This window comes from Bubalus bubalis, chromosome 5 (assembly GCF_019923935.1).
Source record: "Bubalus bubalis isolate 160015118507 breed Murrah chromosome 5, NDDB_SH_1, whole genome shotgun sequence".
NCBI classification, from domain to species: Eukaryota; Metazoa; Chordata; class Mammalia; order Artiodactyla; family Bovidae; genus Bubalus; species Bubalus bubalis.
In genome coordinates this window covers 131983703-132008359 of record NC_059161.1, presented here as the reverse complement: position 1 = coordinate 132008359, position 24657 = coordinate 131983703, and the positions used below count along the sequence as shown (strand labels likewise).

The 24657-nt window shown below is 64.1% G+C and overlaps 3 protein-coding genes across 32 annotated transcripts; 2 read left to right on the top strand and 1 right to left on the bottom strand.

The window, feature by feature from the left end:
* The first annotated feature begins 1617 nt into the window (after positions 1–1617).
* PNPLA2 (patatin like phospholipase domain containing 2) lies at positions 1618–7063 on the top strand. Its single transcript, XM_006045816.3, has 10 exons — positions 1618–1634; positions 2244–2573; positions 4190–4422; positions 4502–4567; positions 4919–5128; positions 5349–5409; positions 5511–5687; positions 5784–5916; positions 6108–6230; positions 6321–7063. The coding sequence occupies exons 2-10, from the start codon at positions 2387–2389 to the stop codon at positions 6589–6591; spliced, it is 1461 nt and encodes a 486-aa protein (XP_006045878.1). The 5' UTR covers positions 1618–1634; positions 2244–2386; the 3' UTR covers positions 6592–7063.
* An 843-nt stretch (positions 7064–7906) lies between these two features.
* LOC102407694 (CD151 antigen) lies at positions 7907–18451 on the top strand. Of its 30 annotated transcripts, XM_025287043.2 has the most exons (16): positions 9822–10150; positions 10226–10337; positions 10708–10879; positions 11252–11398; positions 11503–11593; positions 11705–11797; positions 11919–12085; positions 12269–12340; positions 14806–14869; positions 15524–15772; positions 15869–16060; positions 16444–16518; positions 17052–17156; positions 17261–17419; positions 17523–17609; positions 17771–18451. In XM_025287043.2, the coding sequence occupies exons 1-16, from the start codon at positions 9833–9835 to the stop codon at positions 17828–17830; spliced, it is 2163 nt and encodes a 720-aa protein (XP_025142828.2). In that variant the 5' UTR covers positions 9822–9832; the 3' UTR covers positions 17831–18451. The 30 variants fall into 30 exon arrangements, 20 of the variants coding, with proteins under 20 accessions (XP_044799818.1, XP_044799817.1, XP_044799819.1 ...); XM_044943883.1 differs by adding an exon at positions 7907–8012 and having other exon boundaries at positions 9957–10150; positions 11705–12340; positions 15501–15772; XM_044943882.1 differs by adding an exon at positions 8321–8718 and having other exon boundaries at positions 9957–10150; positions 11705–12340; positions 15501–15772.
* A 1114-nt stretch (positions 18452–19565) lies between these two features.
* Positions 19566–24444, bottom strand: POLR2L (RNA polymerase II, I and III subunit L). The gene is made up of 2 exons (XM_006045829.3): positions 24280–24444; positions 19566–19819 (listed from the first exon to the last, which is right to left on the bottom strand). Exons 1-2 carry the CDS (start codon positions 24372–24374, stop codon positions 19711–19713), a joined length of 204 nt encoding a protein of 67 aa, XP_006045891.2. The 5' UTR covers positions 24375–24444; the 3' UTR covers positions 19566–19710.
* Between the last annotated feature and the right edge of the window lie 213 nt (positions 24445–24657).

Genomic DNA, 24657 nt, shown 5'->3' with positions numbered 1-24657 from the left:
TATGCCGAGCCTCCTTCCTCATGACCTTTGTCATGGGTGGAGTGCCTCACGCTGGCTCTCAGCAGTGATAGAATTCCAGTTGAGCTATTACAGATCCTCACTCAATATGCAATATGCACTCAATATGCAATATGCCGGCTCCCAGCACCCAAGGACACAGCTGACCTGGGGCCGTGGTCCAAGGCTAGGGTATTGGGGCCCCTCCCAGAGGAGTGGACCCAGGGTCCAGGGGCAGAACTCGCAATCCTAGGCTCAACCCTGTGGGGGCAGAGGACCCCTGCCTGGTGGTCAGCAACCCCCAGGGATTCTCATCTGTACTGCCTGGGGGAAGGGGCAGGTCCGCCTCCCACTCCACAGGCAGCATTCTGGGAAGGGCTTGATGTTCCTGGCTCCAGAACTGGTCCCAGGGGCCTAAAGGGAGGGTTATGTACCCAAAACAAGTCAGCTAGCGTGTGGAAATGGGAGCAGAGGTCTCCCTGCACTGGGGTGGCACAGCCTCATTCCCTCACAAACGACCCGGACTCTGGCCTCCCTCAGAGCAGGCTGCAGGGACAGCCTTAGGCCCCTGGCTGAGCTCACAGTGTCCAGCCCCTCCTTGGTGGTCCACCCTGGTGACCCCCTGAGCTCTGCAGGCTGGCCTTGGGGGTCTGTTCCATTCCCACTGTGTTCCCTGCGTCCAGCAGCCTCCCCAAGGGCTCAGGCACCCCAATCCTGTGCTGCACCTCCATCCAAAGCTTTCGGGGTTCTAAGTCAAACACCCTCACCCCCTGCCTTCCCTTTCCCCAGGACCCGGCTCCCCCCCGTCCTCCCACCCAGGGCCCTTGAGTGTCTGTAGGGTGGGTGGCCCTTTGCCTTCCATGTTTCACCCTTCTCAGTCCTTATTTGAACTTGCGGAAACACTCTCTCCCACTTCAGCCCAACCCCCTCCCCAGTGGGGCCAGCCTGGGCTGACTTTCCTCACTGCTCTACTGGTGTGGGTTCCCATGCCGGGCACACATGCCAAGTACCGGTGGCTTGGAGCTGAGGACCGATCGGCATGATGCCCGATGGCCCTGTCCTGGGGAGGCCCTGCTCTGGCTCTGCCTGGGCCTGACTGGGGCGCAGCCCCAGGCTGGGTCCTGAACTAAACTCCTGCCTGGGGAGTGAATGTCAAGGGCAACGTGCACGCTGACCACCTGCCTCCAGCATAGATAAGCCCCTTGTTTGGGAGGTGAAGTGAGGTGCCGGAGGGCCTGGTGGCTCAGCAGAAAAGAATCCCGCCAATGCAGAAGACATGGGTTTGAACCCTGAGTCCGGAAGTTCCCAAAAAGGAAATGGCAACCCACTCCAGTATTCTTGCCCGGGAACTCCCATGGACAGAGGAGCCTGGTGGGCTACAGTCCATGGAGTCAGAAAAGAGTCAGACAGGACTGAGCCAGTAAACAAGTGAGGTGCAGGGCTGGTTCTGGATACAAGTCAGGATAGCCCTGCCCTGCAATCCAGGAGAAAAATGCGGAAGGGGGTGGGAGGGTGACGTTACCAGCACCTGCCTGGGCAATTAGTTAGGGCGGGTCAGGGCTGGAGTGACCCCGGAGTAGACCCCACAGCCTGAGGAGCTGGGACAGGAGGCCGATGTAAACCAACTTAGTGCCCAGGTAGAGTTGGCTGCGGGGCGGTCGGAGCTCGGCCGGGAGGTCTGGTGTGGGCCTGAGACGCCAGTGTTCTCTCTGGGAACTGTGGTTTGCAGGCAGCCCTGTGTGTTTACGGGTGATTCTGTGGATGAGTCTCGGTGGGTCCTTCAGGTCCCTGTCCCGGGCGGGCGGAGGCCTACGCCTGAGGGAGGCGAGATGCTGCCCGGACAGCAGGGCCCTCCGCTCCCGGGTGTCCAACTCAGATGCCGACGTCCCGGGCCTGAGAGCGGCCATCCCCACTCCTCTGGGCCCCCGTCCGCCCCTTTCCGCCGTCCACGGTGGTGGGGGCGGGGAAGGCAGCAGGAGGTGGGGGACGTGGACTCCCGTCCGGGCCTGGCTACTGTCTTTGGAGGGGCCGCAGGTGCGGCGCTTCAGAGCCCAGGTGGCTGGACGGCGGGCGGGGCCTCAGCTTCGGGGCCGGGGTCTCCGGGTCCAGGTGGGCTTCCGGGGAGGGCGGGGCCCCTGAGGGGCGGGGCCTCGGAGCCGGGGGCGCGGCCGTTCCCCGCGCGCCCCGATAGGCCCGCGCGAGCCGGCTCCGCCCCGCCCACTGCTAAAATCGCCGCCTCCGCGCAGAGTCCCCAGCTCCGCCGGCTGAGACCCCGAGCCACCGCGACCGAGGGGCCAGCCGGCCGGTGTAGCCCCGGCTCCAGAGCGAGCGGCGAGCGCGCGGCGCACAGGGCGGCCTGCGGAGCCCGGGAGCCCGGCGGGCCGCCGCGATGTTCCCCAAGGAGACGACGTGGAACATCTCGTTCGCGGGCTGCGGCTTCCTCGGCGTCTACCATATCGGCGTGGCCTCCTGCCTCCGCGAGCACGCGCCCTTCCTGGTGGCCAACGCCACGCACATCTACGGCGCCTCGGCCGGGGCGCTCACGGCCACGACGTTGGTCACCGGGGCCTGCCTGGGTAAGAGGGCCGGGGGGGGGGGGCTGGGCAGATGCCCCTCGCGAGGGTGGAGCGGCCCCTTCCGTCACCATGGGGAGGTGGGAGGGGGTCTCTACCCGGGACCCGGGCCGAGGATCCAATTCCCGGCGCCAGCCAGGGGCGGGGCCTGCCTTGTTTTGCTCCGAGGGTGCCCGGGGATTGGAGTAGGACCCGGTGTGCCTCTGGGCCCGGTGCTGCCGCCTAGGGCCCGCCTGTCGGGCGCAAAGGTTGGGGGGCGGGCAGGTGCAGAGGAGTTATTTCATTGGAAAGAGAAAGTAGTTCGTGGGCGGGACCTTGAGAGACGGGGTGGGGTCTAGGCTGTCCGCCTGCCCAGGGCGCGTAAGACCGGGTGCCAGCGGTCACTGTGTCCTGGGGCTTCGGCATTCCAGACTGCCATGGCCCCGGGGCCAGGTATGGAGTTGGCCTCTGAGAGAGCGTCTGGTCACTGTGGCCTGGTGCCTCCCGAGGACTCCTGGAGGAGGACCCAGCAGGTCAGGCCTGGGCCTGGCCAACACAAGCTCTCCCCGGCTCTCTCGCTCCTGGCGCACCGCCCACTTGTGGGTCTGGGTCCGCGGCTGCGGCCAGACGTTTTTGCCCCCTCCATGGGGCCAGAGGCGCGTGGAGACTCTGAAGTCCCGGCGTCGGCTTCCTCCACCCGCACTCCTCCGGCGGCCCTTGCCAGCGATGTTTACGGCACACGGAATTCTCCTGGAGGCAGCCAAAGTGACAGAGGGGTCATTAGCTTCTGGAATGCCCCGCCCAGCAGGAGCCTGTCCAGGGTTCTCCCCTGCCCCCTGCCGGTGACTTTCGCCCTGAGAGGTTGGGGTGGGAGGAGCAGACGGGAATTCACCCTGCGGCCAGGCCCTTTCCCCTCCAGGCGGCCTCCGCCCAGTGCTCCTCAGACCCCCTTTTGGTCTCAGGACACCCCTAGGTCCGTGGTACCTTGTTGAGGACATGGCCCGCATGGCGCCTCCCCCCAACACATGCTCCCAAGAAAGCTTTCTCACAAGCGCCAGTGGTCTTGGGCAGCTGGAGCCTGTACCCTGCCTCATCCCTGACCCCAGTGGCGATCCCAGTGCCTCTGGGGCCTTCCTGTCCCGGCTACTCCTGGGCCCCTCGCACTCCGGTTTTGTCCCCAGTCGTGCCCATGGCCCCCAGAGCCATGTTGAGGGGCTGCAATGGGATGCAAGCTGGTGTCATGCCCCCGGGTGGCATTAGGGTCTGTGGATCTGGATCTGGCCAAGTGGGTGAAGGCTGAGGCTGCTCAGAGTTGAGCCTGTGGCTTCTACCCTTCCTGGGGGCGGGGGCTGGGTCCAGGCCACGCCAGGCTCTGTGATTCATGGATCAGGGAGAGCATTGGGAAATACTGGGCAGAGGGCAGGCCATGGCCTCAGCTATCTGCCCTCCCAGGAGCCTCTCTCTTCCCAGGAACAGGTGGCAAAAGTCCCAGTTGTGGGCCAGGCCCCATGGTGGACATAGAGACTCCTCCAGGGTGGATAGGGCTGGCTTGAGTCTGTGCCATGGTCCCTGGGCATGGAGCCCTGGGGAATGTGCGAAGCCCAGGAGTGCTGGCCTGACTCTTGGCCCTGCTGCTCCAGGTGAAGCTGGCGCCAACATCATCGAGGTGTCCAAGGAGGCCCGGAAGCGCTTCTTGGGCCCACTGCACCCTTCCTTCAACATGGTGAAGACCATCCGGGGCTGCCTGCTGAAGATTCTGCCTGCTGGTTGCTATGAGCGTGCCAGCGGCCGCCTAGGCATCTCTCTGACCCGTGTCTCTGATGGCGAGAACGTCATTATAACCCACTTCAACTCCAAAGAGGAGCTTATCCAGGTGGGCCCCACGGGCCGTACCGGGGTGCGGTAGGAACCCCGAGACCCCTGCTCACTGCCCCCTCTGTCCCTACCCCCAGGCCAATGTCTGCAGCACCTTCATCCCCGTATACTGCGGCCTCATCCCCCCTTCCCTCCAGGGGGTGGTGAGTATCCCCTGGGCGCCCTGCCCGGGTGACAAGTCGGCTCCTGTGTGGGGGGTGGGATGAGCGCCCCCAGCCCCGCCCTCCGGCCGGCCTGTCACCTCACTTCCCCAGAGTGCGGGGAGAAGTGCCATCTGTGCCCCCCCGACTGTGGCCTCACTTCCCGTTACTCAAGAGCTAGCGAGCCAGCGCGGATGAACGTTTCCGGTGGTGTTCTCCCCAACCCCGCCGTCTGGCCATCTGTTCAGTGGCCAGTGCCCAGTGGGTGAAAGGCCCAGATGAAATGGCCCCGGGGGAGGGCCATCAGCGCCCCCTGCTGGGCCCTCCCTGTGTGACCCGGTGTCCCTGCCACAGCGCTACGTGGATGGCGGCATCTCAGACAACCTGCCACTCTATGAGCTCAAGAACACCATCACGGTGTCCCCCTTCTCGGGCGAGAGTGACATCTGCCCGCAGGACAGCTCCACCAATATCCACGAGCTCCGAGTCACCAACACCAGCATCCAGTTCAACCTGCGCAACCTCTACCGCCTCTCCAAGGCCCTGTTCCCGCCCGAGCCCCTGGTGAGGCCACCCTCGCCGCTGGCACGGGGGACACCTGCCCGGGGGCCTCTCCTGGCGATAGCCTGCAACTTGCCCAGCCTCTGTCCAACCTGGATCTGGTCCTGGATTCAAGTTCGCTTAGGGTGGGGTTGGGGGATGGTGCAGAGACCCCGTGGACCCCAGGGGGGCAGAACAGGGTGTGTATGGCCCCCTGCCCCCGTTTATGCCTCCCCTGCCTCAGGTGCTTCGAGAGATGTGCAAACAGGGCTACAGGGATGGCCTCCGCTTCCTGCGGCGGAACGGTGCGCGGGCTGCCCAGGGCTGGGTGGGCTCTGCTTGGCCGTCCCCTGTGGGCCAGCCGGCCGCAGCCCCGCTGATGGCCTGTCACGTCCTCCCCACCCAGGTCTCCTGAACCGGCCCAACCCCTTGCTGGCACTGCCCCCCAGCCAGCCCTCTGCCCCCGAGGATGCAGATGCAGAGGAGGGGGCAGTGGCCATGGAGAGGACTGGAGGGAAGGACCACCTGCCTCCGCCCAGGGAGGATCACATCCTGGAGCACCTGCCCTCAAGGCTCAATGCGGGTGCGTGGGGGAAGGGGGTCTGAGGGGAGGGGCGGAGGGGTCCTGGTCTCTGCCTCCCCTGCCGACCTGCCACCAACCGCCCTCCTGTACCCACAGCCCTGCTGGAGGCCTGCATGGAGCCCACGGACCTGCTGACCACACTCTCCAACATGCTGCCCGTGCGTCTGGCCATGGCCATGATGGTGCCCTACACTCTGCCCCTGGAGAGTGCGGTGTCCTTCACCATCCGGTGAGCAGCAGGGGCAGGCCCCCGGGACGGACTTGGGAGTCATTCCTGAGTGGTGGGCACAAAGACACAAGGAGAGAAAGAGACAGCTGGTTTAAGATGCTGCAGAGATGCCATGTCGGGCCCCAGAGCCAGGGCACAGACCGGGCCGGCCCGCCGCGGTCCCTGAGGCCATGCCTTGCACCCTGCCGCAGCTTGCTCGAGTGGCTGCCTGACGTCCCTGAGGACATCCAGTGGATGAAGGAGCAGACGGGCAGCATCTGCCAGTACCTGATGATGCGCGCCAAGAGGAAGCTGGGCAACCACCTGCCCTCCAGGTGAGCCCCTCGCCGCCGTGCCCACCCCGGCCCGCAGCCTCCCAGGCGACCCACGCAAGCCCACCCTCCCTCCATCCTGCTCTCCCGCAGGCTGTCGGGGCAGGTGGTGCTGCGCCGCGCCCGCTCGTTGCCCTCCGTGCCGCTGTCCTGCGCCGCCTACAGCGAGGTGCTGCCCAGCTGGATGCGCAACAGCCTGTCGCTGGGGGATGTGCTGGCCAAGTGGGAGGATTGCCAGCGGCAACTGCTGCTCGGGCTCTTCTGCACCAACGTGGCCTTCCCGCCGGACGCCCTGCGCATGCGCGCCCCTGCCGGCCCGGCCCCGGGGCCCCCGCAGCACCCGCCCAGCTCGCCCCCTTGCTGAGGGCCCAGGGCCCTGGCCTTCCGGCCCCGGTGCTGAGGGCTGTTCCCCCCGCGCCCCCCAGCGTCCCTGCCCCATGAGGCGGGGCCCCAGGGCCAGCTGAGCTCCCCTCCACAGCCCCTCTCTACCACCCTTGCAGACTGAGGAGCTGGGGGCCCTCACGCTGCCCAAGGGGGCTTTGCGGTCCACCAGCCGCTCATTCGTTGCACAGAGGAGGGCCGGGTAGCCCTCCCAGCGTGGCCACAGGGACCCCCTGCCTGTGCCTTAACCTCCCCTTCGGGGCCCCGCCCTGGTACCGGGCCAGTACGCTGGGGCCTCGCCCCTGCGGCCCCTGCCCGGCGCCCCCGCCTGTGAGCGCGGTATTACTCCTGAGAACTTCGCACCTGCTCTGCCGGCTTCATTTTTTCATGTTTCTGATGAATGTGTGTGAATTATTTATTTTTGCCAAAGCAGATGTAATAAATGCCACAGCCCAGCCCTGCCTCCTTCACTTGTGTGCGGCTGCCCGTCCCGCCAATGTCGTGTCTCTGCAGCTTCAGGCCAGGAATTCCCGGGGTCCTGCGTGCCTCTAGCCTGGCATTCAGGGCCTGCCAGCCAGCCCTGGGGCTCCCCCTCAAAGCACCGAGGGCTTCCTAGGCTGCCGCCCCCCTCCACTGGCTGGGACCCTTGGGCACAGCTTTCCAAGGGCCAATGGAAATATTTGGGACCAAGATCCTTGCAAAATAAAAACAGAACTGTTTAGTTTACAACTTCATGGTGTCCTGGGGGTGTGGGATGATTTCCCGGTTGGATGGCTGTGGAGGCTGAGGTTCCCCAGGTGAGCGCAGGGGAGAGGTGGGCGGTGGTGGGTGGAGGGGTGTGGAGGGGGGCTGCTCCACAGTGGGCGTTTGGCCCCAGGTGGTGGGAGGTGTGGGTCTTGCCCCTGTCATCAGGAGCCTCCCCGCCCCCAACAGTGTACCCAGCCCCCTGCCCGAATATAGGAGGGAGCAGGTGTGGTGAGGGGGGCTGGGTCTTGTGGGTGAGACATGCTCTGGAGGCCTCCTCTGCCCTGCCTGGGCCGTCTGAGGGGATGCGGCCAGCCCCCCTTGGTGACCACAAGGGCCCATGGGGCAAGGGGGGTTTCTGAGCGGAGCAGGGCGCTTGGCTGGCAGTCCAGAGCTGATTGCTGCTGGGGGTTTGCCCTCACCTGCCCTCCATGCTTCCCCATGGCCGCAGCCCCCAGCCAACAATAACGGTCGGGCTGGGGCTGCGACCGGGAGAGCCGGCTCAGCAGGTCCCTGCGCGCCTGTGCCAGGGGCCACCCCTTGGTCTCAAGGTCCTGTCCTGTAGGCCCAGCCGGTTCTAGTTCAGCAGGATCCCTGGGGGAGCGGAGGCCCCCAGCCCCCAGCGCTGCCAGGAGGGCCCCGGGAGGCCAGCCCCTCCAGGTGGGTGCAGGGCCGGGCCGGGACCTGGGAGGGGGACCCCTGGGAAGAAGCTGGCATTTTCTCCCCCTGCAAGGAAGTCACACACAGTCCCCACCCAGCACCTTCTGGCAACCCTCCCCCAACAGGAGCCGCAGTCAGGGCTATGCCCCCAAGGAGGGTTTGGGGCGCCTGCTGAGACAGGAACCTCCTGCCAGCCCCCCCCAGTCACTCCCCCTCACACACACAGGCCTCTAAAGCACTGATTTAAATACCGTGTTGTAGTATACTACTCGCTTATTGTTTTAAAAACATATGGGAAAGAATGTTGGAGAAGCATAGGGAAGAGAGGAAAGTCACGCCACTCCTAGAGATAACCGTTGAAAATATTTTGGTCTATTTCCTGCCTGGTTTTTCCTGCACGCTCTTCGGCGCCTGAAATCAAGATCCTGAGGACTGCCCCCCCTCCTTGGCCCTGTGCAGGAAGTGTCCCCGGGGTCGTCTCCACCCCACCAGGAGCTCAGGCTCGGACAGGACAGACCCTGGGGGTCGGGGGCTGCATGCAAGGGCGGGCGGGCTGAGTGCTGGGCTACAGGGCAGTGCTGAGAGGCGGGGACACGGCGGGGACACGGCGACAGCGGCGGCGGCTCCGCCCGGCCGGCCCTGCCGGGGTCTCGGTACTGGCGGGTGGACAACCCAGTGCGCGCAGGTGTGGCGGTGAAGCTCGCAGGTAGGCAGGCGCCTGGCGGGTCCCCCCCACCCCCACCCACCCCCTGCCTGCGCTGGCCGCGTACCTCCACACCCTCCCCGCCAGGTCGCCACAGGGTTCATGGATCCCTGCATATCACGGCCAGGGACTCCGGTGCCCCTGGGGGCGCGCAGTGGCAAGGGCAGGGCAGACTGGGGCCCCAGGGCGTGGGGGCTCAGGAGTCCTCCCCACTCTCCGCTCCGCGGCCGGGACACAGTGCAGCTTCCGGCTGGGACGGCCCTCGGGTCCCAGGGAGCCAGGGAGCTGCTGGTGGGGTGGAGTGCTCGCGCTGGGCCGGGGGCGGGCTAGCCCGCGCTGGGGGAGTGGTCTCTGCCCACGTCCCCTCCTCCCGCCCTTCCTCAGATCCGCCCTCTTTATCGGTCGCCCCCCACCCCCGGCAATATGGGTGGGGGGGAGAATCACAGTCTTGGACTGAGGGGCGACGACCCCAGGGTCCCAGGTCGGGGGGTGATGCCACACTGGGGGCTGGCTTCGGGAAATTCGGGGGTCAGGGCTTTGCGGGAACAAGAGGTGGTCTGATGAACGGGCAGGGCACCCCCTGGGAAGGAGGCCAGTGTGGTGGTGAGCATGGTGCCAGCAGGAAAGGCTGCTAGGCTAGACCCTGAGGTTCCCGACAAGGGCCTTGAAAGGCCTCGAGGCCCGGGCTGGACCCTGCACCTGCCCTCCGTGGGGCCCCAGGTCGGTGGGAGGGGCTGCGGGCGGGGAGGGCGGAGCCAGCCTGCCTGCCAGCTGGCCGGAGGCGGGGCCCAGGGTCGGAGCTGAGAGCAGCCAGGACCGCCTGGTACTCTCATTGGCCCGGCCTGGTCAGCCCCGTGCCCAGGTCGGCAATTCCAGGACCTGTTCAAGTCCTCTGCGGCTTACCATTCCCTCACCCAAGACCTTGCCCCCTCTCGCAAGCCCCCACCTCATTTCAGTCACAAGATCTAGAGCAGCCCCCAGCACGCCTCCCTTAATGCAGTCTCTCCTGCACCTGCTGGCTTCGACTGTGGCCTTGAGCCTGCCTAGCTCCACCCAGGCCCCCGCCCGCCGGCCCCACTGCCTGGCGGTCCCTCTGCCAGGCCCTCTCCCGCTTCCCATGGGGGCAGGGAGGCTCCTCTGTGCCCCACCTCTGGGTGCCCACCGCTCCCGCTTAGCCCTCGGCCGCCTTTGCCTCACACCCGCTTTGCCTGCCCTTCTCCTCTCTCCTCGTCTCTTCTCAGCTCTGCTCAGGCCACCCAAGGCTGAGCCCACCGCCATGGCCAGCCCCCCTGGGGCTGGGGAGGCCCAGGAGGAGGAGGGGTGGGAGCAGGGCTGCACGCCAGGGCCCCCGGCCACGATGCTGGAGCAGGCCCAGGAGCTGTTCCTGCTGTGCGACAAGGAGGCCAAGGGCTTCATCACCCGGCACGACCTGCAGGTGAGCCCCCGCCCCCAGAAGCCGCCTGCCCCCGGGGCTGACCTTGGCCACTCAGCCCTGCCATCCGCCCGCCAGGGCCTGCAGAGCGACCTGCCCCTCACGCCCGAGCAGCTGGAGGCTGTGTTTGAAAGCCTGGACCAGGCGCACACCGGCTTCCTCACCGCTCGGGAGTTCTGCCTCGGCCTGGGTGAGCCGGGCCCCTGAGCCCCACCCCCAGCCCGCTGGCACGTGTGACTGGGGGCCCACAAGGCCGGCAGCCCACACCCCCCCCGTGGCCTCCCTCCAGAGCACACACACAAACACACAGAGAGCCCCCAAATGCGGTGGTGTGCTCACCGGCTACCACCCCTCTGCCCGAGCCTAAGCCTAGTGAGGCTGGGAGCTAGGCGTGCCTCATTCTGGCCTGAGCCCAGCTGTCACCTCCCATTCCCAGGACGGGAGTTGGACCAGAGTAAGGAAGAAAAACAGGAAACCGGGCTCAGAGAAGGGCAGGATATGTGAGGGGGCGGTGGGCTGAGCTGTGGGGGGTAACAGTCTCTTCCTCCCACGCCCTGCAGGCAAGTTCGTGGGCGTGGAGGCCACCGCGGGTGCTCTGCCCTCCCGGGCTCCAGAGGAGACCTTCGAGTCGGGCTGGTTGGATGTGCAAGGCGCCGGGGGCTCAGTGGAGGAGGACGAGGAGCTGCTCTGCTCGGCGCTGGAGCAGCTGGGTGTGGCCCGGGTCCTGGGCGAGTAAGTCCATGTTGGCCCGACCCCAGCACCCTCCACTGCTCGGTCCACCTGCGCAGGCCTGTCCAGGTCGCCTGCGTGCCTGTTCCCAGACGGAGACCCTCGGCCAGGCTGGGTCCGGCCCTCTCAGCTGCCACTACTGTGAGCCGGGCGTGATTTCCCACAGAATTTGCATTTGGAGTCAGCAGTCACGGCTGCACGCAGCACAGGCACAGCCCTGGGTACACAAGGACACAACCCCGCTTGTACACACCTCCTGCCAGGCCACCGGGAAGAGGGTGCCTGCTTGTCCAAGGCCACGGGGGCCTCTGCGGGCTCACCCTTCAGGGTGGGGGAGTCCTCCCTTCGGCTTCAGCCCCTACCCACCCACCCCAGGCAGCAGGCAATTCGGGCGCTCTGGACCCGGCTGCAGCGTGAGCGGCCCGAACTGCTGGGCTCCTTCGAGGACGTTCTGATGCGCGCGTCAGCCTGCCTGGAGGAGGCGGCCAGAGAGCGGGACGGCCTGGAGCACGCTCTGCGGAGGTGAGGGCTGGGAGGCCGGGGGCGGCCGGAGGGCCAGGCGGAGGGGCTCCTGGCTGCGGTGCTGGCAGGCTCTCAGCCGCCGTCTCACCCTCGGTTCCCCGCAGGCGGGAGAGCGAGCACCAGCGGGAAGTGCGGTGTCTGTACGAGGAGATGGAGCAGCAGCTGCGCGAGCAGCGCCAGCGCCTGCGGGGTCAGGTGGGCCCAGCCCGGGCGCGCGGGTCTCCGGGGGGCTGCCTTCTTAGACGGAACTGGTCCTACCCGCGCCCCTGCCGCCCACGGGGGCTCAGGTGTCCCCGCGCGTCCTAGGGCCTCCCCCAGGAGGAGCGGAGAGGCCGCCTGGAACTGGAGCTGCAGAGTCGCGAGCAGGAGCTGGAGCGCGCGGGGCTGCGGCAGCGGGAGGTGAGCAGCCGCCGCGCGGAGGGATGCATGGCGGCCCAGCCCGGGCCCAAGCCCCGCCGTCCCCACGCACTCCCTGGCGACTTGGGGGGCTCTCTCCAGCCTCGACCCCCCGCTCCCCCAGCTGGAACAACAGCTGCAGGCCCGGACCTCCGAGCAGCTGGAGGCGCAGGCGCAGAACGCACAGCTGTGGCTGGCCAACGAGGCGCTGCGGACGCAACTGGAGGGCGCGCAGGAGCAGCTCCGCAAACTGGAGGGCGACGCGCAGGGCCGCCGCGAGCAAGCCCAACGGTGCCGGGGGCGGGCCGGGCCCTCGGGGGCGGGCTCCGGGGAGGGGCGCGCCTGGAGCTCCGGGCTGCCGTCGCCCCCGGCTCCAGCCCCGCCTCTGGGGTGTCCGTGGGGCGGGTCCTCCAGGGGGCCGTGCGGCACCCCGAGGCGCCTTCCTGCATCCGGATCACCACCTCCGTCCTGCAGAGACGTGGTCGCGGTCTCGAGGAACATGCAGAAAGAGAAGCTCAGCCTCCTGCGGCAACTGGAGCTTCTCAGGTGCGTCCGGAAGGCGTCCGCGCCCCGCCGGCTTCCACCCAGCCCCCCCCCCCCGCCCCCCCACCGCGAGGAAGCCCTTCCGTGCCCGCGTCCCCCACCCAGGCGTGCTTCCTCTTGAGACCCCCTCAGAGCCTGTGGACTGCTGTTCCCCAGGGAGCTGAACACGCGGCTCCGAGACGAGAGGGACGTCTGTGAGGCCCAGCGGCTGGGTAGCAGCCGCAGGAAGGCGCTGAGCTCGGCGCCCCTGCTGGGCGCCCCCTGCTGCTGCTGTTGCAGTAGCTGGGCTCGCCCCCCAAGACGCGGCTCCGGCCACCTGCCCAGTGCCCGCTGACCAGCCCGAGTGACTCACTGGGCTTCACCTGGCTACTCAGAGAAGCCGCCCCTTGAAGGCGACTCGGCGTGACTGGGGGCTGCCTATCCAGGATGTGGGCTGTCCCCAGTGAGCTCCCCGGCCTGCCTGACTTGCAGACATGAAGGAACTAACCTGGAGGGGGTGGTTCAGGGACTCATGTCCCTTCCTGTGGTCCTCATTCTATCCCCAGCGCATCAAAACTAGCGGAAAACCCCCTCCTCCGAATAAAGTCCACTGACTTGATCCTCCTCGGCCTCCTGTGTGTGTGGGAGCCGTAGCATTTGGACCAGGTGTCCATCGTCCTTGTGTGTCCACTGGACATGTCCGCAAGCCCTCACCGTCCGCCAGAGTTGTAGGGACCAAGGGACTGAGGCCAGTCGGCCAGGAAGCAGTGGGCCGGGTTCTCTGACCGCCCCCAGCCTCCAGGGCCACCCCCTCCCCATGCCAGTCCTCACACAGCCCTGGGTGGGCTAGTTCAGCCCACTGGAATCCTGAGTGGAGGCGCCGGGGGTGGGCCTAAGCTGTCCCCAGTGCCCCTCCGCCCTGCCAGCCCGAGCCTCGGGCAGGGAGCAGGGGACGAGGGCCTCCCACTGTCCCGGGAGAGCTGTCCTCACCGACGGCGCGGCCTCGAGCCGTCGGGCACTCTGCTGTAGACCCCCAGCGCAGCCGGTCGCAGCATCTGCCCTCGTTCCCGAACATTTTCCCACCACTCCCAGGCGACACCCTCCTGTCCGGACCCTCTCACGCCGTGACCCGGGCCTCCCCTGCAAGCCATCCTCCGCACGGCGCCCAGAGAGGCCCCTCTCTGCCCTTGACCGCACCTCTAGGCCCTCCACCGGGCAGGCCCGCGTCTGTCCCGGGGACCCCCGCAGCCCCGCCCCGCCCCGCCCCCGCCGCTCCTCCCGAGCGGGTGCCTCGGGCCGCAGCTCGCCTGGCCTCGGCCTCCTCGGGTGGCCCTCAGGCCGCCGCCGGGGCTGGTGCCCCGCCCGCGCGCGCCGAGCCCTGTCCGGACCCGCCTGCGTCGCTGGCCGGGGGCGGGGCCTGCGGGCTCGGGGCGGGGCCCGGGGCGGCACCGCGCGTCTCGGTCGCAGGCCCGGGCCGGCTGTGTCTTCTCTGGTCTCCCAGCCGCCGCCGCCGCCGCCGCCCCCGCCGCCCGCCGCCCGCCGGACTCGGACGCGTGGCCGGTGAGTGCACCGCCGGGCACCGACGACCGGGAGAAGCTGCGCGCCTGGCGGCCCCGCAGGCTCCTACCAGGGATAGACGAGTGCCCGGAGGCCCGGCGGGCCGAGGGTCCGCCGGGAGAGGGCAAGGCGCCTCCCTGGTCTCCGGACCGTCCTTGCGGCCCCCTCGGGCCGGGGCTCCTCCCGAACACCCCACGCACTGCGCGAACACCGGTGCCCTCCTCTCCGCCGGTGCGAGTGGGCGGGCCGTGCGCCCCGCCTGGGCGTGGGGGTGGCGGCGGCGGTGACTTCATCGCGGTGACGCGCGAATTCCTCACCGGCCGGGCGGGAGCCGAGCTGGGAGTCCCCCACCTTGGGGCGTGGGCCGCTGACAGGCCCGGCTGGGCCTCGGGAGCCGGGGGTGGGGCGGCCGTGTCCAGGGCCTCGGGAGCTATTTCTGGCTGGCCCTTCCCTGGGGGCTCACCTCCTCCGGGCACTCCCGGAAAGGCGGCCCGCTCCTCAGCCCTTCGCCCAAGGGCGGGCCGTGCGGGTGGAGCCTGTGCCTGGAAACAGCCTTCCCAGGACCCCGGACCCCGGGACAGTCCCAGGTCCGCCTGCGCGGAGGGTCTGCGCCTTTTCTTCTTCCCAGGCGGCAGTTACTGCCGCTTGGTGGGGGAAGGGCCAGTTACAGGCCAGGTGCCAAGGCTCAGACTAGGGGGCTTGGAGGAGGCGTGCGGCCCCTCCCAGGATCAGACTGTCCAGAAATGTCTTCTGCCCTGCCCCGCCCTAGCCCAGGCCAAAATACCGGGCCTGGCCGCTCCCTTCTCCGGGGGCGGGGGGCGGGGCGGATGCGGCCAGCTCGCGGCCAGTACCTGGGTCAGCTACAAGGAGGGATGGTGGGATCCTGCCCATCCAGGTTGAGCCTGACCTGTGGCCTGTCCCTGGCCCTCTAGTGGAGCCTCTTCAGGCGGGAACTTCTGTCTACCTGCCCTACAGAGGAGCCATCCCACCAGCCAGGTGAGTGCTAGGCGCAGCCGCTAGGAGTCCAGCTCGGGGAGGCACTGTGTCTGTCTGGAAACAGGGCCCCAGGGCTCCTCTGCCCTCTGTCTCCACCCCGCTCATGCAGACACCCAGAAAGGAGAGGGTGGGGTGGCTCTGGGGAAGGACACAGGCTGGAGCGACACTTCCCCCTGGGTTGGTGTGGCTGTCCCCATTCAGGAAGGACCCCCAGGTCTGGGGGTGGCACCTACCAGCTCTGGCTGGAAGGAAGGCAGGCCGGCCCTTTATGAGGCCTAAGAGCCTTCTCCAAGGCCACAGGACTAAGTTAAAAAAGCACAGATCAGTCTACCTTTGAGCAGCTTCTGCCCCCCCCCCCACCCCCGCCCCAGCAGCCAGTAGGATCCTGCCACCCTGTGACGTGGGGCCCAGGGAATGTTTGGGGTGGGGTGGTGTGGGGGGCCTGTCTGAGCTCACCCGAGGTGCCTGCTGGGCCGTCCTACCTGGCTGCCTGCAGGGCTGAGTCAGCCCGTGGTGGTGGTTGGGGGTCCTCCATGCCTCTCCCACCGTGCCCTGGGCACTGGTCAGGGAAGCCGGGCCCGCCCCCCAGGCTTCAGCTGGGCTGAGGGCACCACGTCTGCCCTTGCTGCAGTGGCGGCGGGGGCTTCCGTGCAGCCCTCCCGGGAGGGGTCCTGCTTCCCACAGACGCTCCCAGAATCATCACCCAGGCAGGCAGTTGGCTTGGCCCCAACCTGGTCTGGACACGTGTCCCCCGCTCCTCTCCCCGCTGGCGTTTGGCCGTCCTCCTGGGCAGCGCCTCCCCCACCCACCGGCCCCAGGATGGGCGAGTTTGGGGAGAAGTCGACAACATGTGGCACCGTCTGCCTCAAGTACCTGCTCTTCACCTTCAACTGCTGCTTCTGGGTGAGCAGTGGGCACCCCCCTCCCCGACCTCGGAGGAGTCTGGCCGGGGGTCCACGCCCGGGGCCGGATGTGCTGACCGGTGTGCACTGCCCGCAGCTGGCTGGTCTGGCCGTCATGGCCGTGGGCATCTGGACGCTGGCCCTCAAGAGCGACTACATCAGCCTGCTGGCCTCGGGCACCTACCTGGCCACAGCCTACATCCTGGTGGTGGCGGGCATTGTTGTTATGGTGACCGGGGCGCTGGGCTGCTGTGCCACCTTCAAGGAGAGGAGGAACCTGCTGCGTCTGGTCAGCAGGGCTTGCCGCACTGAGGGTGGGGGTGGGGCTCCCTGCCAGGTTGCTTGGGGTTGGTTCTGGGTTAGGAGGGCTTAGAAGGGAATGATGGGTGAGACTGCAGGACAGACAGACTCTGCTGTGCTCACCTGGGAGGGGCTCCTTGCCCACCTGAGGGTCCCCGTATCCCAGCTGGGCCAGCAGAGGCATGACGCCTGAGGAGGAGCACTGGGAGGCCTGGGGGTCTCCCAGGCCTCACCTGCTGCCGGGGGCCCCCACTGTGTGGCCACTTGGCAGCTGAGGGCAGTGGCTCCGCTCTGCCATGCCTGGCGCTGGGCGTCCTCACGGAATGGGGGTGTCCACGCCCCAGCCCACCTGAGTCCCTGTGCCTCCCCCAGTACTTCGGCCTGCTCCTCATCATCTTTCTGCTGGAGATCATTGCCGGGGTCCTGGCCTACGTCTACTACCAGCAGGTGAGGGCTGGGACAGGCCATGTGAGGACGTGGACGTGCAGGAGACGTACACGTACACGTAGGGACACGGACACCCATGCACTGGGCCACACACACACAGGCAGGGCATGCATGTGAAGACCTGCCGTGTAAGGGTACAATGTGTAGGCTAGGAAGGACAGAGACAGTAAGGCTGCAGTGCTGAGCCTCGAGTCCTCAGGCCCTGGAGAGGGGGCGGGGTCACAGGTGGAGGGTGGACCACAGGCATGGCCAGCTGGCCCTCCGCACCCAAGCTGCCTCTCGGCTGAGGCAGGTGTCCAGGGAATCTGGAGTGCCTTCCCTGCCGCCGACCCTGCCCACGGCCATCTGGGTGACTCCCAGCCACCTGGCCCCCACAACCACCTGTCTGAGCCAGCATCCAACGCCCATTCCCTGACCCCAGCCCTTCCCATAGTCCTCCTGCATGCCCCCCCTTTGCCGGTCTACGCCCACTCCCACCCTGCCCCACCTCGGAGTCTTCGACCAAGGCTGCAGCTGTCCCTCCCTCACCCCAGCTGAACGCAGAGCTCAAGGAGAACCTCAAGGGCACCATGACCAGGCGGTACCACCAGCCGGGCCACGAGGGCGTGACCAGCGCTGTGGACAAGCTGCAGCAGGAGGTGGGTGGCTGGGAGGCGCAGGGCGGGGCCTCCCCGGACCTCTGCGGGAGCCTTGCCACAGGGCTGAGGCCCGGGGCTCCGCCTGAGCTCTGTTCCTGCTGTAGTTCCACTGCTGCGGCAGCAACAACTCGCGGGACTGGCAGGACAGCGAGTGGATCCGCTCGGGTGAAGCGGACGGACGAGTGGTCCCCGACAGCTGCTGCAAGACCGTGGTGCCTGGCTGTGGGCGGCGGGACCACGCCTCCAACATCTACAAAGTGGAGGTAGGCCGGTGGGGGCCTGCTGAGCTGCCTGGGATGCTGGGTGGCCCCGTCCCCGAGGCGGCTGGAGGACTCGCCACCTTCAGCAGCCCCTCCACCCCTGCAGGGCGGCTGCATCACCAAGCTGGAGACCTTCATCCAGGAGCACCTGAGGATCATCGGGGCCGTGGGCCTGGGCATTGCCTGTGTACAGGTGTGTGTGTGGGGGGTGCTGGGCATGGCCCGTGTGCCGTGTGTGTGGGGGGCTGGGCCTCGCCCGTGTGCAGGTGTGGTGTGCATGGGGGCTGGGCCTCGCCCGTGTGCCATGTGTGTTGCGGGCCGGGGCTGACGTGCTCTCGCTGGCCCTGTGCTCAGGTGTTCGGGATGCTCTTCACCTGCTGCCTGTACAAGAGCCTGAAGCTGGAGCACTACTGAGCGTGTCCACGGGCACCCGCCCTCCGTGCGCTGCAGCTTCTTGCCATGCGTTGACTACTGACACTCCTGAGAGCCAGAGTGCTGCGGTCCAGGCGGCGACTCTGCCCCCTCCCCTACCAGGGAGACTGTTCCACTGCCTGGACCCCCACTGTGCCATCACCGTGCCCTCTGGGAACCCCCAAGCCCCAGAGGCAGCTTCAAGTGCCTTTAGCTACACACCAAAGTCCCAAGACCTAAGGTCAGCCCCACCGATCTGTTGGGCTGGGGGTTAACAACAAAGGCCCCCCTCCCACCACCGTCTTCTTTGGGCTGAGATCGTGGCCTTGGGGTGCTCCAGAAATGGGCTGGTGCAGGGAGCTGGGCAGCAGCAGGTGAGGAGGCCCCAGGTGCCTCCCCCAGGCCCCCGGGGTACCGGGCCTCCTCCTCAACCAGGGAAGAGCCCTCCGGGCCGGGCCTCGGCTGCTCCCCCGCTGACCGCCGTCTGCAGCCTCGTACTGACTAGGTCACCGCTCTCACGCTCCCCCAGAGGCAGGACCCTGAGGGTTATAGTCACTGCTCTAGTCCATGCCTAGGACTGCTCTTGCTACTTGATAGGTGCTCAATAAATGTCTGTGGAATGGATGGCTGAGATGACTTCGCTGACAGAAGTAGTTCTGGTCTCCAAGGGCTGTCACGTCGGCAGAGTGAACAGACCCACCCCCAGGGCCGCAAGAGGTGGACACGGGGCTCCATGGGATGGAGGCTGGGCCAGCTGCAGACAGGCCTCGCAGGAGCTCAGCTAGTCCCTGGATGCAGGTCTGGTGATGCGGAAGAGCTCCGAGGGAGCGGGGCTGAGACCCCAGGGAGTGGGTGACTGGACCGCTTGTGGTTTCCAAAGGCCTGTCTGGCCACCGCACAGGGACCAGGGACCAGAGCGGGGGTCTTGGGAGCGAGTCAGGTGGGGTCTGGCAGGACGTCTGCCGGCAGGGCGGGGCCAGAGAAGGGTGCTGGGCCTGGTCTCTGCAGAGACCACCCATCAGATGCCTGGGCAGGTGGCCTCAGGAAGGCCGCCTCCCTCCTGCCCTGAGCTGCTGGAAGAACCAGGGCCTGCCTGAGCCCCGCCAAAGTGGCAGCTTCTGGTTTGAAGCCTCAGCCTGAGCTGGACCGGGATGAGCTGCCCCCCACCCCCGCCCCTGCCAGACAGCTCTCTAGTCGGTTTTCAGGGCAACGCACTTAACGCCTGGGCACCGAGAGCCCATTCAGAACAGATGCCCAGGAGAGCTGCCTCGGGGCACCTCCCACCTACTGTGGGGTCTCGGGGCTGGCCACGGAGGCGCGTGCCCTCTGGAGCAGAGCTGCCTGCCTGCCTTGGGTGGAGCCTGGAAGCTTCTGGCGGCAGCACCCTCAGGATGCGCAGCTGTGACCACAGGGGGCACGGCACTCGGAGCTCAGAAAGTCTGGTGCTTTAGATACTGGGGGAGGAGGTGGGGACCTCTGTTCTCGGCCGAAGGGCACCCAGCACAGCGCTGTGGGACGCCGGTGCCCCCACCTCAAGCACTCGTGACATCTATGTCTTCTGTGGGGCCAAGTGCGCCCACAGAGGAAGGAAGCCCCATGCTGAGCTCTGCTGTGTGGAAGGCCCACCCTCCTTCTGGGCCGTGAGGGCCTCAGGCACCTGTGAGTGGCCTCATGCACCAGGTAGAACCCACAAACCGGCGGGGCAGCCCACAAAGCCAGACCAACTGTTAGGACCTCCTGGCAGTCCTCAGAAACATTTATTAGACGGTTCTTTCCAGACAGGAAGACCCACGCCAACAGAGCCATGGGCGGGCGCGGCTTCCAGCGCCCCACACCCCAGGGGAACAAGCCATGGGCGAGACACCGCCTGCCGCATGGCGGGGTCACTTCTCCAGGGGTGCGTAGTTGAGCAGCTTCTCGATCAGGTCCACGTGGGCAAGCAGCATGCGGCGGCAGCAGTAGCGCTTCAGGCCCAGCGCATCCAGGGCGTCCCTGCAGGTGGGAGAAACCGGGTTGCAGCCTGCTCCTCCTGGCAGACAGAGGGCCTCGCCCGGCGGAAGCAGCCCCCTCGCCCCTCCCAGAGACGCGGCCCCAGCCACCCTCAAAGCCTCCTGTGTGCGGGCACCAGCGTGGCACCCAGACCTGGCCTGGGGCATCTCGGGGCGGAGTCTGGGGCAGGCTGCCAGCCCCACGCCCAAGGTAAGAGAAACCCAAGTAAGAGGGTAGGTGTTGCAAGAGGGCATCAGAGGGCAGACACACTGAAACCATACACACAGAAAACTAGTCAATCTAATCACACTAGGACCACAGCCTTGTCTAATTCAATGAAACTAAGCCATGCCCGTGGGGCAACCCAAGATAGGCAGCTCATGGTGGAGAGATCTGACAGAATGTGGTCCACTGGAGAAGGGAATGGCAAACCACTTCAGTATTCTTGCCTTGAGAACCCCATGAACAGTATGAAAAGGCAAAATGATAGGATACTGAAACAGGAACTCCCCAGGTCAGTAGGTGCCCAATATGCTACTAGAGATCAGTGGAGAAATAACTCCAGAAAGAATGAAGCGATGGAGCCAAAGCAAAAAGTACCCAGCTGTGGATGTGACTGGTGATAGAAGCAAGATCCGATGCTGTAAAGAGCAATATTGCATAGGAACCTGGAATGTCAGGTCCATGAATCAAGGCAAATTGGAAGTGGTCAAGCAAGAGATGGCAAGAGTGAATGTCGACATTCTAGGAATCAGCGAACTGAAATGGACTGGAATGGGTGAATTTAACTCAGATGACCATTATATCTACTACTGCGGGCAGGAATCCCTCAGAAGAAATGGAATACCCATCATGGTCAACAAAAGAGTCCGAAATGCAGTACTTGGATGCAATCTCAAAAATGACAGAATGATCTCTGTTCGTTTCCAAGGCAAACCATTCAATATCACAGTAATCCAAATCTATGCCCCAACCAGTAATGCTGAAGAAGCTGAAGTTGAACGGTTCTATGAAGACCTACAAGACGTTTTAGAACTAACATCCCCAAAAGATGTCCTTTTCATTACAGGGGACTGGAACACAAAAGTAGGAAGTCAAGAAACACCTGGAGGAACAGGCAAATTTGGCCTTGGAATATGGAATGAAGCAGGGCAAAGACTAATAGAGTTTTGCCAAGAAAATGCACTGGTCATAACAAACACCCTCTTCCAACAACACAAGAGAAGACTCTATACATGGACATCACCAGATGGTGGACACCGAAATCAGATTGATTATATTCTTTGCAGCCAAAGATGGAGAAACTCTATATAGTCAGCAAAAACAAGACCAGGAGCTGACTGTGGCTCAGACCATGAACTCCTTATTGCCAAATTCAGACTTAAACTGAAGAAAGTAGGGAAAACCACTAGACCATTCAGGTATGACCTAAATCAAATCCCTTATGATTATACAATGGAAGTGAGAAATAGATTTAAGGGCCTAGATCTGATAGATAGAGTGCCTGATGAGCTATGGAATGAGGTTCGTGACATTGTACAGGAGACAGGGATCAAGACCATCCCCATGGAAAAGAAATGCAAAAAAGCAAAATGGCTGTCTGGGGAGGCCTTACAAATAGCTGTGAAAAGAAGAGAAGCGAAAAGCAAAGGAAAAAAGGAAAGATATAAACATCTGAATGCAGAGTTCCAGAGAATAGCAAGAAGAGATAAGAAAGACTTCTTCAGCGATCAATGCAAAGAAATAGAGGAAAACAACAGAATGGGAAAGACTAGGGATCTCTTCAAGAAAATCAGAGATACCAAAGGAACATATCATGCAAAGATGGGCTCGATAAAGGACAGAAATGGTATGGACCTAAGAGAAGCAGAAGATATTAAGAAGAGATGGCAAGAACACACAGAAGAACTATACAAAAAAGATCTTCACAATCCAGATAATCACGACGGTGTGATCACTGACCTAGAGCCAGACATCCTGGAATGTGAAGTCAAGTGGGCCTTAGAAAGCATCACTACGAACAAAGCTAGTGGAGGTGATGGAATTCCAGTTGAGTTATTCCAAATCCTGAAAGATGATGCTGTGAAAGTGCTGCACTCAATATGCCAGCAAATTTGGAAAACTCAGCAGTGGCCACAGGACTGGAAAAGGTCAGTTTTCATTCCAATCCCAAAGAAAGGCAATGCCAAAGAATGCTCAAACTACCGCACAATTGCACTCATCCCACACGCTAGTAAAGTAATACTTAAAATTCTCCAAGCCAGTCTTCAGTAATATGTGAACCGTGAACTTCCTGATGTTCAAGCTGGTTTTAGAAAAGGCAGAGGAACCAGAGATCAAATTGCCAACATCCGCTGGATCATGGAAAAAGCAAGAGAGTTCCAGAAAAACATCTATTTTTGCTTTATTGACTATGCCAAAGCCTTTGACTGTGTGGATCACAAGAAACTGTGGAAAATTCTGCAAGAGATGGGAATACCAGACCACCTGATCTGCCTCTTGAGAAATCTGTATGCAGGTCAGGAAGCAACAGTTAGAACTGGACACGGAACAACAGACTGGATCCAAATAGGAAAAGGAGTTCGTCAAGGCTGTATATTGTCACCCTGTTTACTTAACTTATATGCAGAGTACATCATGAGAAAACGCTGGACTGGAAGAAGCACAAGCTGGAATCAAGATTGCCAGAAGAAATATCAATAATGTCAGATATGCAGATGACACCACCCTTATGGCAGAAAGTGAAGAGGAACTAAAAAGCCTCTTGATGAAGGTAAAAGAGGAGAGTGAAAAAGTTGGCTTAAAGCTCAACATTCAGAAAACGAAGATCATGGCATCTGGTCCCATCACTTCATGGCAAACAGATGGGGAAACAGTGGAAACGGTGTCAGACTTTATTTTTCTGGGCTCCAAAATCACTGCAGATGGTGACTGCAGCCATGAAATTAAAAGACGCTTACTCCTTGGAAGGAAAGTTATGACCAACCTAGACAGCATGTTCAAAGCAGAGACATTAATTTGCCAACAGAGGTTCGTCCAGTCAAGGCTACGGTTTTTCCTGTGGTCATGTATGGATGTGAGAGTTGGACTGCGAAGAAGGCTGAGCACCGAAGAATTGATGCTTTTGAACTGTGGTGTTGGAGAAGACTCTTGAGAGTCCCTTGGACTGCAAGGAGATCCAACCAGTCCATTCTGAAGGAGACCGGCCCTGGGATCTCTTTGGAAGAAATGATGCTAAAGCTGAAACTCCAGTACTTTGGCCACCTCATGCGAAGAGTTGACTCATTGGAAAAGACTCTGATGCTGGGAGGGATTGGGGGCGGGAGGAGAAGGGGACGACAGAGGATGAGACGGCTGGATGGCATCACTGACTCGATGGACCTGAGTCTCAGTGAACTCCGGGAGTTGGTGATGGACAGGGAGGCCTGGCGTGCTGTGAATCATGGGGTTGCAAAGAGTCGGACACGACTGAGTGACTGATCTGATCTGATCTGTCGTCATTCACCAGCTTCCCTGGAGCCTGGTGCAAATGCTAAGGCTGTCCAGTGCTTCCCAGTCCACCCAACCAGCTGCACCGAGAAGCCCGGCTGGCTGGCACGCTCCAGGTCCCCAAGGTTCACATTTTGATAAGGATGGGGCTGTCCACACAAGGACCAAAGGAAGACTCTCATCTAGGGTAAACTCAGACAAGTAAGGCGGTAAGTGCAGTGCCAAGGGGCAAACACGGAAGAGACCCCACAGAAGCCCGATGACGAGGGCTATGTGATCAGAAGCTTGTCCGATGTCCTACAAAAGCCTGTGAGTCTGCAGGACACGGTTTGTTGTTCAGTCGCTCAGTCGTGTCCGTGACCCCATGGACCGCAGCACGATAAGCTCCTCTGTTCTCCACTATCTCCCAGAGTTGGCTTAAATTCCTGTCCATTGAGTTGGTGATGCTACCTAACTATGTCCTCCTCTGCCGCTCCCTTCTCCTTTTCCCTTCAACCTTTCCCAGCATCAATGTCTTTGAGGACAGAGGGATGGGCCTAATAGCAGGGAGACCTTAGGGAGCTGATGGACAGAGGTGGCCAGGGGCCTATTTGCGGTGGAGGCGTGGAGCCAGGATACTCGAGTCCCCAGACACCAGCGCTTGGCAACCAGCTCCCCTCCTCTGCCTGAACTGCGGCGTGGGAGACGCTTTCCTGAGAGCAGGTCTGGAGAACATAGGGCTGGCAAAGGCTCGGGGAATAAAAGGCTTGCCAGGGTCACCTGGGATCTAATGAATATCCCTTGCCCCTGACCTGGAGGCCTAGACCCCTGACTGCCGCCTCAAGACCCCAACCCCTCAAGCCTGGATCCTCGACACCCCGCCACCCCGGGCCCCGCTGGCCGGGGCCCCCACCCGCCACCCCGGGCCCCGCAGGCCGGGCCCCCCTGCCCCCGCCCGGGCCCCGCAGACCGGCGGCCGGGAGCGCGCCGCTCACCCCTCGGTGTACTCGGCCTGCAGCAGGCCCAGGTAGGCCTCCCACTTGTTGCCGACGATCTTGCCACACGTGAAGCAGCGAACGGGGATGATCATGGCGGCGGCGCGGGAGCCAGAAGCTGCGCGGCCCGGCGGCCCGGCGGCCCGACGCCCGGATCCCCCGGCGCTTCCGCCCCGGCGCGCCCATGGCGCGGGGGTGCCGGCCCGGCCCGTCCACCTCCCCGCGGCCGCCCGGCGCCGCCGGCGTCCGCCTCCCGCCGCGACGGCGGCTCCTCCGCCCGGGCGCGGGTCCGGGGTCCAGGTCCGGGGTCCGGGGTCCAGGTCCGGGGGCGGGTCCGCGGCGGGAGCCCCCCGCACGCGCCTTGGTACGTCCCGGCCT